Source organism: Lutjanus erythropterus, chromosome 13 (genome assembly GCF_056507025.1).
Source record: "Lutjanus erythropterus isolate fLutEry1 chromosome 13, fLutEry1.hap2, whole genome shotgun sequence".
Taxonomy (NCBI): domain Eukaryota; kingdom Metazoa; phylum Chordata; class Actinopteri; order Lutjaniformes; family Lutjanidae; genus Lutjanus; species Lutjanus erythropterus.
The window spans coordinates 38,121,540-38,139,102 of record NC_139329.1 but is presented as its reverse complement, the minus strand read 5'-3'; the positions used below and the strand labels follow the sequence as shown (position 1 = coordinate 38,139,102).

General features: G+C 39.7%; 1 protein-coding gene across 4 annotated transcripts in view; it reads right to left on the bottom strand.

Moving 5' to 3' along the window:
- ptprz1a (protein tyrosine phosphatase receptor type Z1a) overlaps positions 1-17,563 on the bottom strand; it is a 120,232-nt gene that overhangs the window by 43,416 nt on the left and 59,253 nt on the right. For 2 of the 4 annotated variants that reach the window (XM_084733588.1, XM_084733587.1), the window contains exons 9-14: positions 15,274-15,458; positions 14,728-14,854; positions 10,788-10,828; positions 8,889-9,783; positions 7,359-7,910; positions 2,626-2,764 (exon numbers count right to left, since the gene is read on the bottom strand). In XM_084733588.1, the coding sequence (XP_084589714.1) occupies positions 2,626-2,764; positions 7,359-7,910; positions 8,889-9,783; positions 10,788-10,828; positions 14,728-14,854; positions 15,274-15,458 (1,939 nt within the window). Of the gene's footprint in view, positions 1-2,625; positions 2,765-7,358; positions 9,784-10,787; positions 10,829-14,727; positions 14,855-15,273; positions 15,459-17,563 lie in introns of all 4 variants that reach the window. The other 2 variants (XM_084733586.1, XM_084733589.1) reach the window with 2 other exon arrangements.

Below are 17,563 nucleotides of genomic sequence, written 5' to 3'. Positions count from 1 at the left end.
TAAGCCCTGAATATCTACCAAAAATATTTTTTTTGAAAGGAACTTTTGTTTGTGTTACATAGTTTAAAAGGTTAAATCCTGCTAAATGGGACAACTGCGCCACCTGCTGTTGTAAACCTGCACCTGCATTGAGTAGTAATAGCAAAGCATTATGGGTAATTCTCAAAGCAATGGAGGATTTTCCACTGATTGTCCATGGACAAATTATTGTTTAATAATTATTAATGTTCAGCTGGCCTTTCTTGGTTGGGTAGTATTTGTTGTGGATTAAATTCAACATTTTCATTAAAGGTATCTGGTAGTTTTCAACCTGAACCCTGTTTTTCCGTGTTTTTGTGTCCAAGTAACAATTTCTGAAATTGAGGAGGACAGATCTTATTCTTTAAAACAACGGTCACCTTTGTGGTATCTATTCCATAATGTTGTCAGATGATTTCATTAAAAATCTGAGCCTGTCGGCGGCAAAAACAAGCACTTTTAGTGGTTGGTTCGAAACTGCCGCTAAGAATTATACTGCAGTCCTTTTCAGCTGGTCTCCTTCAGCACTGGACTAATGTCAAAAAGTCTTTGTGCCCAGCATAGCTAGCTAACAGTAATGTGATATCATCTTTCCAGACGCAACTTGTGCTGTTGATCGGCAAGAGATGACATTTTCTACTCTGCTGCTGTTTAGCGCCATTTGACGTTAGCAGCCACTAACTCGAAATATTCTCCTCCTGATCTGCTCTTCGTTCCCATTTGGAGCTACGAATATAGAGTTTCTGAAGCATTCATTTGTGAATTAACTGTGTGCAACTATGTTTTGTCGTATTTCTATGTTTCTTTAAAAAAGTATAAAAAAAGAATAGATTTTCTAAAATGTAAACAGAATGTTATGATGCACTGTTTGTCCATAAGAGACGACCGTCCTTCTCCACTCTGTCATCCTCTGTCATAAATGCAGATGTAGAATAAACCTGCTGTTACTACAATCCTGACCAGCTCTGGGAGATTCATTTCGTCAGGAGACGTCTCACAGAGGTCACATTTGCTCCAAATCCAATGTGTCTTACGTCTCAATAAAGCATCTCTCAAGGTCAACTAAGAGGAATCAAAACCACTGCTGTCAAAAGCGAGCAGCTGAAAGGCTGCATTCAGCCCGCCGGCTGCCGCATCAACAGCACAACACAGGAGGTGTTTATTGTTTGTGGAGGGGCTGCTGGTGAGCAAACACACACACACACACACACACACACACACACACACACACACACACACACACACACACACACACACACACACACACACACACACACACACAGGATTGAGCTCGTGTTCAGATTCAGAGTCTTCAGGCTCAAACCTCCACTTCACTGCCCCTCCCCATATTATTTGAGATACTGTATGATGGTGTTGAAGGACAGGAATGTGGAGGGGCTGTGTGTGTGTGTGTGTGTGTGTGTGTGTGTGTGTGTGTTTTGATAAATACTGGACATATTTTTTCAGTCCCTCTGGGATTTCGCAGGCTGTTTTAGGGATTGTTGAGGCCTAAAATGCCTGATTTCATGTGATTTGTTAGGTGCTTTTTTTTGCAAAGAAGTTGCAGAAGCACGTAAAAATTGCAAAAGTCGCAAAATTTTGTTCCAGTGAGAATAAAACTGCATTTTGTCTTTAGAGTTACCTAAAAGGCTTGAGATTACAAAAATTCTAACAAAATCTGCTTTATTTATAAATGAAGAAATGCACCTGGGAGCTCAAACTCAAGCCACCACAAAATTAAGAATATATAACATGTAAGTGTACAGAACACTGATAAATGACAATGACAGTGACAAAAAATGTGGGAAAAAAAAGAAAAACATTGAATCTGTTCATTGGAACATACATGCACAGGGAACCTCTGTGATTGGTGGAACTCCGGGATGATGATTGGTCAAATTTGTGAAAAAAGTTGCATTAATTGAAAAAAAAATTGCAAGGTTGTACAGAATTCATGGGCGTCCTGAGCAGAGAATGAAGCCACGCTCTTGTGATGTGAGCTTCTCTGTTTCTTCCCTGTATCTGTTTCCAACACGGCGGCCGGGTGAGAAGCTTTCGCTTTCTTATAGGCAAGAAATAGGAAATGTAGCAACAAAATCTCGCTCCATATTTTATCAGCACTGGGTCTAGATCTTTCTTCACTAAACGGGACGTGCATTTGTTTGGGTCTGAGATGCTGGTGCTCTGCTGCGACCTCTTCAGGATTCAAGATGCATCTGCAGGGAAGTTTTGACACTTGTGGTGGTGAAAGTGGTGGGATTTAGATAGATAGTATAAGTAAGCAAAAATGTCCTTTTGCACATAAATTTGGCAAGTTAGGATAGAGCTGGAATTTGGGCTCTCCAAAGATACAAAGATACCACACCTGTCCATCCAGCCTGGTCGCACCAAATGCCTTTTTTTTTTTACTTTAACAATTTTACATTAATGCATTTTACTGACTTGTACTGACTTATGCAGAGACGGCAAATGTCAGAGAAAAATATCTGGTGATGTTGTACAAAAAGCGACAAAGTCTACTCTTTTAGAGGGTAGAAATCCACACCAGGCTTACAGAAACACAGTCCTAACATATTATTGTCTTAAGTTAACACCAGCAACACTCACCTCCAGTAGATGAGGATACCGATGAGGACAATCATGCCGAGGACGGTGAGGGTGGAGATGACGGCCAGAGGAACCACAGCTTTCCTCTCTCTGTCCCTGATGGAACCAACTCTCGACTCGTGGCTGCTGTTACTGGCCTCTGAAGAGAAAGAACAGAAGAGGACAGAAATCAAAGCCAGTCGGAGTCATCAGCTGTTGGATGCTGGAGGTTTACTGTGTTTCTCAGAGGATGAGCTGCTCTGGTTATAGAAATAGAAGTCATTAAGACACACGCAGTCCACCAGCGGGTCCCAACACGTTTTCTCTGATGTACCTCTACAGCCATGTCAGATGAACTAAGTGTGTTCATTTTAAACTGGATGCTATTTAACACTATTGTGTATATATATATATTAAAAAATAATGTTATAATTTTTTTTTCATACAATTCAGCTGTCGTCTGTTGAGTTCGTCCTCGTACTATCACTACTTGGACTGGTAGAATTTCAGCCAAGTATTTCAACCATTTATCCATTAGTCTTACCGTTCAACTATTTGTGCATTTCCTTAAACTAACTTTTTCAACCTTTAGAGAACTATTTGAAACATTTAACCATTAACTTTTGCAAAACTTTTCATGCATTTCTCCATGAGGCTACATTTAGCAAACTATTACAACCATTTAGCCCTCACCATGTACAACCATGTATCCATTACTTTTGCCTGTTTTAACCGTCTATCCATTAGGTTACATTTGGTGTTCTATTTTAACCATTCATCCATTACATTTAGCTCTTTTAACCATTTATTCATTACATTTACTGCTTTCATTACAGATTAATATTAGTCTCAGAAGAGTTTCTGATGAATAAATGTACTATTTTCTTGCATTTTAACACATTTATATTATTTTCTTCTTCTTCTTCTTCTTCTTCTTCTTCTTATTATTATTATTATTATTATTATTATTATTGTTCATCACTCTCTCCTGGTTTCCTCCTGGAGGACACTTTTTTTTTTAATGTAACCTTTTTCTGTTAAGGTGCACATTTCTTCTAAAAGCAGAAAAATGAATATACCCTCAGAAAAGCATTTGTAAAATATTCATTTTCTGTGTTACTGTAATCAAAGTTTAAGCTAGACTACTCAGAAACAGTAAATGTCGTCGTCCTAACAATTGTAAGTTATCTGCAGGAATCTCTTTGCACAAAAAATATTATTTTGTTATTTTCATTATTTAAAAGTCACCAGAGCGCGGGAAACAAAGTCTAAGAAGAAAGAAGGATTTCAGAGGTCTTAAGGTTTGCAAGCGTGGCTCTCATCCCTCTTGACATGTGACATAAAATTTTGCGTTTGTCCAAACAACACGGTGCCGAAAACCAAAACGTGGGCTCTGAGAACAACAGGACGACCTCAGATGACTCAGGTTTAATTCAACCGATAAGCTCATTTCTGCCTCCGGAGCAGCCTGGCCTCGTTGAACTGTTTGCAAAAACTGAAAACTCCAACATTCTCAGATCTTTAAATACAAAAAAAAAAAAAAAAAAAACTTCAGAAAGAAAATAAAAAAACGATTAACTGCCTGGCACTGAAACACCATGTACCACCATTCACATTCACCCACCTACGGCACAAACACTAAACTCATCACATTCAAACTACCTGCCAAACCACTTGAAAGAAACACAGACGCACACAAAGGCTCGTGATCAAAAGTCCATCACAGATCAAACAAGAACACATTCATCAAACCGGAGTCAATCAAGCAGCATAATTGTAACTTTGAATAATGGGAAAAGAAAACCTGACGGCTGAACCTGACCTCACTGAGCTGCTGCTGCTGAATCCTCCCTTTATGGTCTGATAACCAGCGAGGAAAACACTGGTATGGATTAACCTTGAATGGGAGGCTGTTTGACAGAACTTACCTCTTCTGCACAAACCGACTGGGTTCAGCTGTGAATGGCTGGGTCAGCCATGTTGACTAGTTCACACACAGAGAGCTTTCTACTCTGAGGAAAAACCCATTCATTCAATCATCCATCTGACACATCTTTGTCTGCCTCTCTCAAAAAACCCCGGACACGCTGGCGATGATAATGGGCAAAGAAAAAGAAAAAAAAGACCCCCGAACAGAAGATGGAAAAAGTTTCTCTGGTGCAGAGAGTGAAGGGGGAAAAAAGTGACTCAAAGAAGATCTGATGAGAATTAAGGACACAAAATCACTCTGAAAAGTTCATGCTGGAAAGATTTCACATTAAACGATGAACTAAATGATGAAGATGGAGTTCTGTTATTGTACGTCTGGCTGTCACAATGTCAGGGGCACATTTCTGGAAATACACTGGGAACAGCAGGAGTGTTTTTCTCTGTTTTAGCCCCAAATAATACGTTTTTAGACCATTTTCTCCACTGGTTTTAGTAGAGAAAATAGCTGTTTTTACTTTTTAAAGTTGCTTAAAGTTCTCTTAATGCTCTTATTTGGCTTCTTTAGCTACAGAGATGAGTTGCTTTGGTTGAGACACATCTGAAAGTAAAATTATTTAATGAATTTTTCAAAAAATAGAAAGCTGACTTGTGCTTCAGCAGTTGTCCCTCCTTTTTTAAACCAGGAGGTGAGACAGGGGTCCTTCAGTTGTTTTTTTTTTTTTTACAAATCCGATGGAGTTGACAGAAATCTGGGACGTGACTTTAAAGGTGCAACATTTTCATTAAAAAAATTAATTTTAAAGTGAAGATGATTATAATAACACATTTGTATACCTATGTTTTATTGTTAGTTTGAGATTTGGAGGCTTTTAACACATTTTTAATTGTTTCAAGTTGTGAATTCTTGTCTGAGACGAGGGAGTTCTAAACTTGGCAAGTTTAGAAATTTAAAAAAATAAAGCAAACTAAAAGATTTCAAAAGTTGCACATAAGTAATATATTTAAATTCTTAAAGAATAATATTTTCACAAAATGGAATTAGAGTGTTGCTATTAATACTTTTTAAAGTTCTTTTGGTAGGACATGATCTGTCTCAATGCTCACGGTGTTTTATCATCTAAAAACACATATTAGAAACCTCGATCCTGACACTGTTGATTCAAATACGAATTTAGACTTCAGTCTTTCTGCAGATAAATCATCACTATCACAATGAATGTCTCGCCAGCTTTATTCTCAACCTGTGAGTCATCAGTCTCTGTAATGCTGTAATGTAGTTGACCATTAAAAAAAAACCAGCTTATTGTGCTTTTGAAGACGCTTTGACAACCAGAACTAAATAAAATGCAGAGCTTTCATGAGCTCTGTCGCTAGAAAATCAAGAGATTAAAATAAATTAGTAAAAACATGTTCTAAAAAATATAAGTATGGACGCTGAATCTCTGAAAGTAGATTTTCATGTGCTGGTAAATTTAAGGACTGTTGGCTGTTTTGCAACACGTCTTCTTTTCAGAAAGAAAAGACCCTCAATTCACTTTTAGGTGTTTATCAGATCTCAGATTTCTGTTCTGAAAATGTAAGAAAAACAGCTCTTATTTAATTAGATACTGCCTTATTTGTATATTTAAAAACTTGTGATGCCTCTTAGTTTTTGTTTGTTTGTTTGATTTTACTGTATTCACTAGTACTGAATAGTGTTTTTTTTATCTGAAGTTGTATAGAATTTTACAGTGCACATAATGAGTTTTTCAAACTTTACACTTTTATACCTTTAAATATTCTGAAAGTTTTTACTGACAGGTTTGTTCATATATCACTCATAGTCTGATTTTTTGTAACATTTTATGGCCACTGTTGAGAGTGTTTTCTGATTCAGGAAGTGGGACTTTTATCAGATATTCAGAATTTTGCTCTGGAAATGCAAACAGCAGTAAGACATATTAACACTCTAATACTGTACACTGTACTTTAATAAAGATATTATTGAAAGCTTCATTTACTGAGGATTTCCAGTGTTTTGTGAGGGGTCACAGTGGCCTGCAGTCACAGAGAGTACAGGTGGTGATGAGGTTTGATGCGGTCAAAGCTTCATGAAGCTCTGCTGCCCTCTGGTGGCTACGACAGGTCATATTTTACTGTGTGTGACACTGAGCTGAACCGTACTTTGAAACAACAGAGAGCTTTACACATATGCTTGGTGCTTTGATGGTGCCTACGCTTGTGGAGTAGGACAGTTTTGAGGGGACCAAAATGCTGAAAGGGCTTTTTGAGGGTTAAGACATGGTTTTAGGGTTCCAGTTAGAAGTAGGTTTAGCCTAGGGTTAGGGTTAGTCATTTTGTGATGGGTAGGGTTAGGTTGAGGGGCAAGGTAATACATTGTCCCCACTTCTTAACTAGTAACTAGCATGTACTAAGGCCCATCATAATAGCATTCATTAGGACATGTTGTAACTACCGCATGCCACTGCCCAACCAAACACTCCAGATACATGCTGGGTTAGGTTGCACCCCTTCACAGCCCTAAACAGAACAAGTGGTTTATAAAATGGACGGATGACTGGTACAATGATGATGAAGGTAGTGATGGTACGTTCACAGAAGTTACTGGATCCTGTTTGGTGACTGTGATGGGTGAAGTTCTACCTTGCATGCATGAATTTCCTCACTTTTGCTTTCCCAGATAAAAATGAAAAAATGAAATGTAGTTTTGTTGTTGATAGATGGTGGATTAGTCATCTGTTTGATGTCCAGAACCTCTTCCTGATCCCTTGGAATTTTGCAGCTGTAATGCAGTTTTGTTGCCCACACCGACGGCTTTTTTTTACCTGCGACTGGTTCTTCTTCCTCCGACTCTCTTTCAGTGCGTTCGGAGATACTGAAGTCAGAGGACGTCTCGTTGTCGTACAGGCTTTCACCCTGCCCTGAGCCGCTCTCCTCCTCCCCGCCCAGCGACCAGGGTGAAGCTGAGGTTACCGCAGGAATGGTTGGCGTTGCTGTATCTCCTATCTCTGAGGTAATGGCGCTACCACTCTCACTTTCAAAATAGAACGCTGAGGAGCGTTCATCCAAATCATCGGGAGTTTGGCCGGATTCAGAGGTTGTAGACGGGGGAATAGTGCTAGTGACTTTGGTTGAATAAGGGAACACGCTCTCTCCAGAGGCTGAGGTTTGAACCCTGTCCCACTCCTGATCTACACCCTCTTGGGAGTCAGGGAAGAGGGCCGAGCCCGAGGCACTGCTGCTAGTATCTAACATCTGACCTTCTGGGGTCGGGGTGAAGGGAGAGGCTGAGGGTGAAGAAGGGAGGGCAGAGGTTTGTAGGGCAGAGTTCCCGTCTGATGCCAAGAACCAGGAATCCCTGACGTCAGACGCTGTGGCTGCAACAGAAATGGGCAGGTCACTATAGGTGACTTGGAGAAGGTGGGAGTGTGAAGAGGATGATGAGGGAGAAATGGCGCTATGGGACAGCAGAGGTTGGTCTAAGAACAGACCATCGGAACTCGCCACAGACAGAGAGTGTAGAGGATTGTCTATACCAACACCAGAGGCTGAAGGGAAGCCAACGCTAGAGTAAAGCTCTAAGCTAGCAGAGTCCCAGGCTGAGGATGGCAGGGGTACATGAGGAGAGGCATGCAACCAAGATGAGGACACTGACGGCTCCAGAGAACAGCCGCACATGGGGTCCACGTCACTAGCTAACGGAAACCCATCACCGCTGACCTCAGGGAGAAAAGACTCTAATGTGCTGCCCATGGCATACCTTAAGTCCTCAAACCCGACTGAGAAAGGCCGGGATAAGCCCGGAGTTGTGCCAGAAAGGGTGAAGTCACTAGAGAGGAGTACTGAAGGCTGGAGAGTGGGGCTGAGAGACAGAGAGACTGTTGAGAGTGATGGATCCCAGGAGGATTCGGACAGCTCAGGGGCGACGGCTGTACCAGATGGATCTGGCACCGTTTGGAGAGGAGGGGTTTCTCTAAATACTGAGGGGTCACCTGAGGAGGCCGACGAAGACCCAGACAACAAATCACCATCGCTATCATTATCATCAAACCCAACACCAGGGGAGACAGGGTTAGTCTCCCAACCAGACAGGGGGTGTGAGGGATAAGGAAGGTGAGGCAGGGTAGAGGCAGAGAGCGTGTGGGTTGAAGGAGAAGCTGGGTCTTTGCTAGACAGCGGTGCAGTAGCGGCATGCTGGGAGTCCGATGCAGAGGCAGACAAAACAGGCCAAGACGAGGAGGGAGGGTCATGCAGGCAGGTGGAGGGGGCGGCGCCGGGGTCCGCGGTGTCACACAGAGGGGAGGAGGCGAAGGAGGAGAAGGAGGAGGAGGAAGGGAGGACAGAAGGGCGCTCACCATTGGACAGCGGCTGTGTGGTCTGCAAGAGAACGCCACTCAACCGGATAGAGGTCGTGGTGGATGAAATATGGGGCATGCTGGGACTTGTGGGCCTACGTGGAACAGCTTCAGTTGAGGAGGAAGGTTGGGAAGTTGAACCTTCAGCCTGGTTCTTTGGAAGACCTCCGGGGCCAACGGACACACCTCCATCAGTGGTGATTTCTTCGTTCCTTGGACGTGCCAGACCTTGGTCTGTCTTGGCGTGGATGAAGGACGATGATGTTGTTGTGCTGCTCTTGTCACTGGTGCGAGACCTCACTGTGGTTGTGGTGGAGCTGTATGACAAAATACTTTTACCACCTTTTGCCTTTGCACTGGTTAATGTAGGCGTAGTGGTACTAATGCCACCTTTTGACTTTGCACTGGTGGATGTGGGAGTAGTGGTACTAACACCACCTTTTGTTTTTTCAAACGAGTCTTTTGGACTGATGCCTTCAAGGACACCATCTGTCTTTGACCTGGAGTATGAAGGAGTAGTGGAAGTGGAAATGAATGTTGTTGTTGTTGTTGTTGTTGTTTTGGCTGTTGTAGAGTAGAAGGGAGCGTTGCCACTGAAATCAGCACTTCCTCTGGTTTCCGGTGACCGGGTAACCTCCGGTGGCCGTGTGGAGGTACTGCGGCCTGCTGTCTCTTCAGAATGGCTCAGGACTTGACCATACTGGGTGGATCTGATCCAGGGAACCTGATCAGTGGTGGTTTCCCTCCGACCAAATTCTGTTGTTGTGCTTCTGATGCCAGGTAGAGGTAAAAGAGGTGATCCAGAAGTCGTGGTCCTTTTTGTAGGAATCCAGGCCAGATCATAATCTTCAGTTTGGACTGGTTCCTCCAAAGACGGATTTGGTTCATAGTTGTCCTGTTGGTGAGAGAAAGGTTGGCAGCGATAAATAACAATCATTGTAACTAAGCAATGACATACAAGTGCTTAACAGAGCAATGTGTAAGACATGGCTACAAGTCAAAGGTTTTTCCAATCAGGGCAACATAACCTCTGCTGCTCATTATACTCTTTGTAACTATTTTTGGTTTTAGCTACGAGCATCCATTAGTTCAGTTCAGTCATACAGCTAATGGCCCTTAGCTGACTTGAATCTGGCCAGATCTGCAGCTTGGTACACTTGGGGAGTGTTGGTGTTTACACCATGTGTAAAAGAACCAGGCTCTACAGCCTCTCAAGGAAAGCCTTGTGAACCACTCTGCTGGTTGCTGTGCATTGTGCAATGCCCTGTGTTGATGATGGTCCTTTATTACAATGGACCCAGTCAAAACTGGTGGAATCCAAAGCTGGTTCACTAGATAGCACAAAGATTTTAAGAATCTTGAATGAATCTTGCATACGTCTTGCAACTGAAACTACAAGAGGATTGGACTGTTGCATCTTTAGGCACCAAGTGGCATTGCCAAGTGTGAACCAATCATGATGCCACCCACTGGTTTATGGATGACTGTATTAAAGACTCAAGTTGACTGAGAGACTAGAGCTGGTGGGTGAAGTTGGTCAGAGCTTGCTTTTGGCTTGGTTTCTCATATGACAACTAAAGAGTCACTAAAATATATTTCTGAAAGTCTTTTAGGCAAGAAAAAGGCACTGTAGTGGCAGAACATTGGTCCACATTTGATCTGCACTGTCTAGTTTGACAGTTCGATCTGACTTTCATGAGCCCCGTGTGTTGCACACGATGGACTCACTGAGAATGACCTGTCAATCACACAGCAGCCCTGCTCTATGAACACCCTGCTTTATCGTAACATCAGAGCTGTTATTTCTTCACATTGTGCTGATAGTGTTTGTTTTTTGAATGTTTTAAACTAATATTCTGGACATTGCACGTTTAAAGAAGAAATAAAACGTTTCCTTACCTCAGTGTTAAATTCATCTGAATCTGGATCCAGTGCATTTTCTGAAAAAAAAGGCACAGGTTGCATCATTAGTCACACAAAATAAGTTTAAAAAAAAAGAACTAAAGTAACGCTTACAAAATGTCAAACCTGTGGAATATTCAGTATAACTCTTGGCTACTTTGATCATAAAATTTTTGTGTATCGTATTTATGTTGGTGTTAATTTATTGTACAAATACGAGCGCCAAAAAGCAGAGACATGTGACAAAGGGTAAAACATTTTGAAAACACTGTGTTGAGAACATCATGGACAGGAAAAGAAACCCTGTGATGCCGAATGTCTGGATGTTTCAGAAAAATAAAAACAAACTCTCCAGTTTTGTTACTTTAACGCTAAAAACCTTGATAATGAAATTTGAATGTGTTGCTCTTGCAGGATGTAAATGTGTGAAAGAAAATGGAAAAGAAGGAAAGGTTGTGTACACCACCTCAAGCAGAATGTAGGCTTATTATAAACACAATACCAAAAGGTGACAAACACTTGCATGCAACATATCAGACACATTTGGACTTTCATGCATGGATTCCCCCAAAGACACAAGCAAACACAGAAAACCTTAAACAAAAAGCATTTGCAATTAATCATTTTTCTGTTTCATCCTTCTCGTAAAACCAGAAGACGAGCCAAGAAAAAGGAATTTGAACTGACAACTCTCAGCTGATTGTCTAAACTTTTTTGATATTCAAACTCCACCCGTCTGTCACCTAAGAGGGATAAAACAAACTCACAAAAAGAGTTACTTGCAAATGCCACATAATGTTGACCGAGCTCAGACGCACAGCACACAGCGAGCATGTCAGGGGGGGCAGGTGGTGGTGTGGCTCTTACCTGTCTGAGGCTAAGTCATACATCATGGAGACCAGATCAAACTGGTTTGTGAAGCATGAGGTGAATTTTTACAAGTTTAATGAACTGGGTTTGAGGGAGATCACTCAGGGTTTGGTACAAAAGTACATACAGTAAGCATATCGCTGCCATTCCAGAAAAAGAAAAATGGAATTTAGAATATGAAAAGTTTGTTATAACAAGATATTTTTCACATTATAACAAACTATTTTCATGTTATAACAATTTATTTTCATGTTATTACAGCACACAAATTTATAACATTAAAAAAGCTTTCTTGTTAAAACAGTATAGTATTTATCATATTACAACATAACATTTTATGTTATAATGTGATAAATTGTTATGACGTGACATTATAAAAAACATGTTATAACAATAAGCCATTGCGTTATAACATGAAACATTTCACATTATGACAAGATAAAAGCACATTTAGTTTGAATGTCATAATAACATGAAAATATCTTGTTAAAACAACAAACCTTTCATGCTAAAATGTGACACTGATTTGTTTTTCTTCTCCTGGCATGACACCAACATGCTGCTGTACAAAAGGGTGTAAGTGGCTCAAAATTCAATTCATCAAATGGAAATCATGTTTGACGATGATCATTAATAAACTTAAAATGATGAAAAAACACTTGATTTAGTGTCCAAATTGTAAAGTAATTAATTGATTAGTCAATCAACAGAAAGTGAACCGATTATACCGTTTATATTTAATTGTTTTAGTGAATTCTCAAATAAAGGCTTTCCTTAATTTCATAGCCTTATGATACTATTACTTTTTAATTTAATAATTTCAAATGATGTACAAATCCTCTAAAAAAAAAAATTTGGCTCTGATAAATGGGGTGCTAATTTGGAATTACTTTTATAGTAATCCAAAAAATATTTGATAGTTCAGCTGATAGTAAATTAAACTTTATTTGTGTTCCTAAATTGATCTGATTGGTGCAAAAAGCATATAATCACTTCATAACATAATAACAAAAGGAATGCATAATGTCCTGAATCTTAATTATTGTTAAAGTTGTTAAAGTTTAATCTTAGGTTAAAAAATATCATACGCATATGTTATTGTCAGCATTATCATAGATTTAATTTTCTGTTGATCAACTAACAGTCTAATTAGCCGTAGATCTAGCTAGCTATGAATGTTAAGCTAGCCATGATGAAGCTTAATTTACAATCTTTATGACTAGTCTTAACAGTAAAAGTCTTTTTTAGCTTCCATTATGCAATCTTGTGTTTGTTATAAAACAGAACTTTTGTGGAATATATGGCAACAGCTGCATAGTTTTTAGGTACAGCTGAGATGGGACCATAATGTTATGCTTAATGAACTTGGTACAGACAATAGTACAAACAAATCAGTCCAGTAAACCTAGTAGATGCTGCAGAATATCACCCATTCATGCAAGCTGACACTGAAATAGGATGCAGGGGTTTTCTTTTGTAATAAGACATATTAGTTTATTTAATATAAAGTGCAGTTATAATACAAAGGTACTATGATTTTCATTCCATTTCATGTTACACAAAATGCTGCTGCACACATGCAAACATTTCTCTTACTGTGACAGGCAGAAGGAACGGACGCCACATAATGAAAACAAAACAAAGATGGCGACTTTGTCTTCCCATGTGACACAAAGGGACACAAGAAATGACCCCTTGACCCCACACCAAGCATGTTCTCTCATCTTAGAAATATAGAAATATAGAGAGAGGGCGGATCTGAAGAGTACACAGAGAAATTTATGAAACAGTTAAACACAGAAAAGGACGAGTCAAACAACAGAACCGCATGTGTGTGTGATTAAGCCTCACAGATAACACAAAATATATACCCCAGAGTGAAGGGTAGGAGGGTGAGGAGTGAGATAAAGAGGAAGAAAAAAAAAGTCTGTTGTCTCATTCAGGGTTCAGATGGGTGATGAGTGGGTAGATGGAAACACTAAGTCATACAAGAAATCCCCCATTTGTTCCCTCATGGTCTTTTTCACTTTGATAGAAGCTAGGCTAGCAGTTTCCCTCTGCTTCCAGCCTTTGTGCTAAGCTAGGCTAAACCAGCCCTAGACTTATCTGATGAACGCCCAGAGATGAAACTGACATCCGCGGTCAGACTGTTCCTTTACTTTCCCACTGACAACGTAAAGATTGTCAGTCAAGGTGTTAAGTTAAATGCTTTTGTTATTTGGCATCACTTATTAATACGGAAGCCCATCTCTGACAGGAAAAGAAATAAATTTAAATTTGGACTAAAACTATAAAAGAAAATGATTTAAATGTGACTAAATCAAACATATAACACTGAGATGTTAAATCAAAATGATGTCAGAGCAAGTCTTAACATGGACCAGGCCAATCATAAGGAAAAAAGAAAGAGCAAGAAAAATGTATATTTTACAATTCAAGAATAAAGTCAAAATGTCCACAATAAGTACTTAACTCCAGGCGTGAGAAAAAATAAATCACAAAAAGTACTTTTTTCTTGAAAGAAAAACAAAATTGTTTAATTTTGAGAATTAAGTTGGAATGTCAAGAATAAAGTTGAAATATCCTTTTTAGATTTAAAGGTATTTCTTAAAATGCTAAAGAAAAAGAAAAGGGAAAATAATCTTACTATTTTATTCACTTGTTTTTTTGCTTGGCCCTTATACAAAACAAAATGTCCTTATGCCTGGCCCTTGTACTCTTCCGTAACTTCAACTGCCAACATTTTGACCAATAAGTTTAACTTTAAACAGCCATAAGTTTTCTTTCTTATAAATTTGACACAACATCTCATAATTTTTACATTAGAATGTATAATTTACACTTAATAAATGCATCATTACTAATATTTCATCTTTCTCTTGTCAGGAATGGGCTTCGATGTAGTCTTCCTTTTTATTTTTAAATGTCTTACGGCTCCGCTCTAAGAAACCAGAGAACTAGCTCAACATTAATCTAAAGAAAAGACAAAAACTGCAGCAGCATGAGAAATATCTGTACGGTTCATCTGACGAACTCTACGTTCAGTCTCGGGCACGGTCGCTCTTACCGGGGTCATCGATGGGCATGATGACCGTCAGCAGGTCGCTCATACGTCCGTACAGACCGTTGGTGCAGACCGCCACCACCTGGATCACGTAGCTGGTGTTGGCTAACAGGTCATCAAGGATCGCCCCCTGGTGGAGAGAGAAGGCATCACACTGGCTTTGTGACTATGTCACTGTCAATGGATACACCATCAGTTCAGTAAAGGACCTGGAGCTTAGAGCAGGGACTATTTAAAAACTGCCTTCATGGAGGCGATATTATGGAATGTAATTTTCTTTAAGTATACTTAAAATTCATTTTTACTCATGCATACCTATAATTTCATATTTACTCAATTATACACATTGCTCTACATGTAAATAAGTTGTTTATGACATCAGTGTCCTTACATGTAGGTCTAAAGTCAGGTCAAAGGTCCCCATAAACCTTGACTACACTTAAATAGTTCTTGTATGATCTTTGTTTTTTAGACTGATGGCTTTGGATGGAAAATGCATTAGACTTGTTTCAGAGAATCTTTATTGATATTATAAACTTGTGGACTCACCACATCTTGGTCTCCGTCGGTCAGGTATATGGAGGGGGCGGAGTTTTCTACATTGGCCAGTTGGTAACTGACGGAGTATTTCTCGATGCTGGCGTCGTACACCGCCCGGGGCCGCTCCCACGTCACCAGCAGGCTGCTGAGGTTGTGTGGCGCCGCCTGGATGTTCTCTGGCTCTGAGCTGCACACTGACAGAAGAAGAGAGATGAGAATACATTTTAAAAAAGGGGGTTGGGAAATAGTCTTCCAAATTTTCAATTTTTCTGCCAACCCTGGCTCAATTGGCAGAAAAAAATGTGTCTGTTATGTGGACCCTCAGATGACTGGCAGCTACTTTGCAACAGTTAAAGGAGATCCAAATATAGAAATTAAAAGAAATATTGATTTAAAAACCATCAATACCAGTTAGAAATTAGGGTTGATGGAAGCTCTTGAAATTGTTCATTGCTGTGTTTTTAAGATTCGTCTCTGATTCTGGGTCAGAGTTGAGATTAGAGGAGCAGAGATAATGCAGATGACAGACTCTCTGTGGATTAACAGATTAAAAGAGGTTGTGGATCGATGACAATAGACAGGAGGAGGCTCCATTCACCCAAACACTGACACATTTCATCCTCTGCTGGGATCTGAGCTGAACCTAAACCTCTCACTGACTTTAACCTCTGACTTTCATCCTCTCTGAGGGATCAAAGTGAGAACGTCACATTCAGTGTCAGAGCTGCTGCAAAGGCAATAAAATCTGTGGCAAACAAAAAAGACAAAGACTGTGATCAGATCTGGAGGAGGAGGGGGAGGCAGACATGTGTGGCCATCCAGATTTAACCACTAGAGGGCAGAGTGAGCCAGGAGAACACATGTATGAACCTCAGAGGAGCATTTAATCACCTGTTTTTACCTGTTTTATAACTCTGAGGTAATTTATCAAAGTTACGTTTAATCCTGAACAGTTCTGATCAGCAACATCACCATAAATATCACCACATGATCAAGTGAAGGTGAAAATCTGACAGAAATTGCATCAGCTGCACTAAAACTTCAGTTGGTGCTGAACTAGACTCACCTTTAAAACGTGCACCATAGGTATCGACACACAGATACCAACTGAACACCCAGGCCCTCTTTTTTTTAAATTAAATTACTTCACTTCAAAGTTATGACGAAGCCAAAGAGAATTTTTGACACTGTGTACAACAAAGTCCCAACGGAAATGTTAAAAATAAGAAGAAAACTTATCTGTGTAAAAACTGACTAAAAATAAACTTATAAAATAAATAAAAGTACAAAATAGAAATAATTGAAAAATAGAATTAAAAAATACCTTAATCATGCTCCGGCCTCTAACGTCCGAACCAGCCCTCCCAAAAACCACTGATCGATACCACTTCATTACTAATTATTGAGTACAGCCACCGAGCGGCGTGAAGATCGATGGTTAACCGAGTTGACCTCCTCCTGCTGTCACTGAGATTTTATTTGGGTCACTGGAGTTCTATTCTTATCCCTCTGTCATTTTTTTCCCATCACTTGTGATCCACTTGTCTCTGATCCATTTAGACCTGATTTAATTAGATTAACCTGGGATTCTTCATACGTGGGGTCACACTGAGGTCTGGAACCAGCAGCCAGGATGTTGTATTAATGACGAATATTAATGTGTGATGTCTTACAGTAGACACTTTAAATACTATGTTTATGTATTTATATGTTTTAATAATTTAATGCAATGCAACATATGTACAGTAGTACTCATACAATTAAAGAAATACAGCAATATATAAGATTTTCTTTAATGCAAGTTAAGAATTTAATAGTATAAAAATACCTTTTTAGATCTTGGATGATTTAAATGAATATTTCATCCATTTAACATTGCACTTCTGTTATGACGTTGGACTGAAGATGGAAAGTTAAAAAGAAGGATCAAAATCGATGCAGCAGAACCACACATATTATCTTTTTTACTCTGCACATCCTTCCTCCTCATCAAAGCCTGGTGCCTACATTACCCACAATGCAACTTGACCGCCAATGTTTTTTAAATTACACTTTGTCTCAGTCAGTAGGCAAACCCCTAAACGCTCAGTTACGCTAGAATTTTGGAGTGACCCTGAATGCACCAACAGGCAAAATATTCAAAACAGTCTCTGCTGCATCACTACAGCATCATACTGTAAATCTGAGAAAAAATAACCGTGATGACGCCTGTTAATCACACTAAACGTCAGCAGCTATAGTTGTGTGTACGTGCAAATAGATGATCCAGATCTCCATGACACCCAACGCAATCTAATGT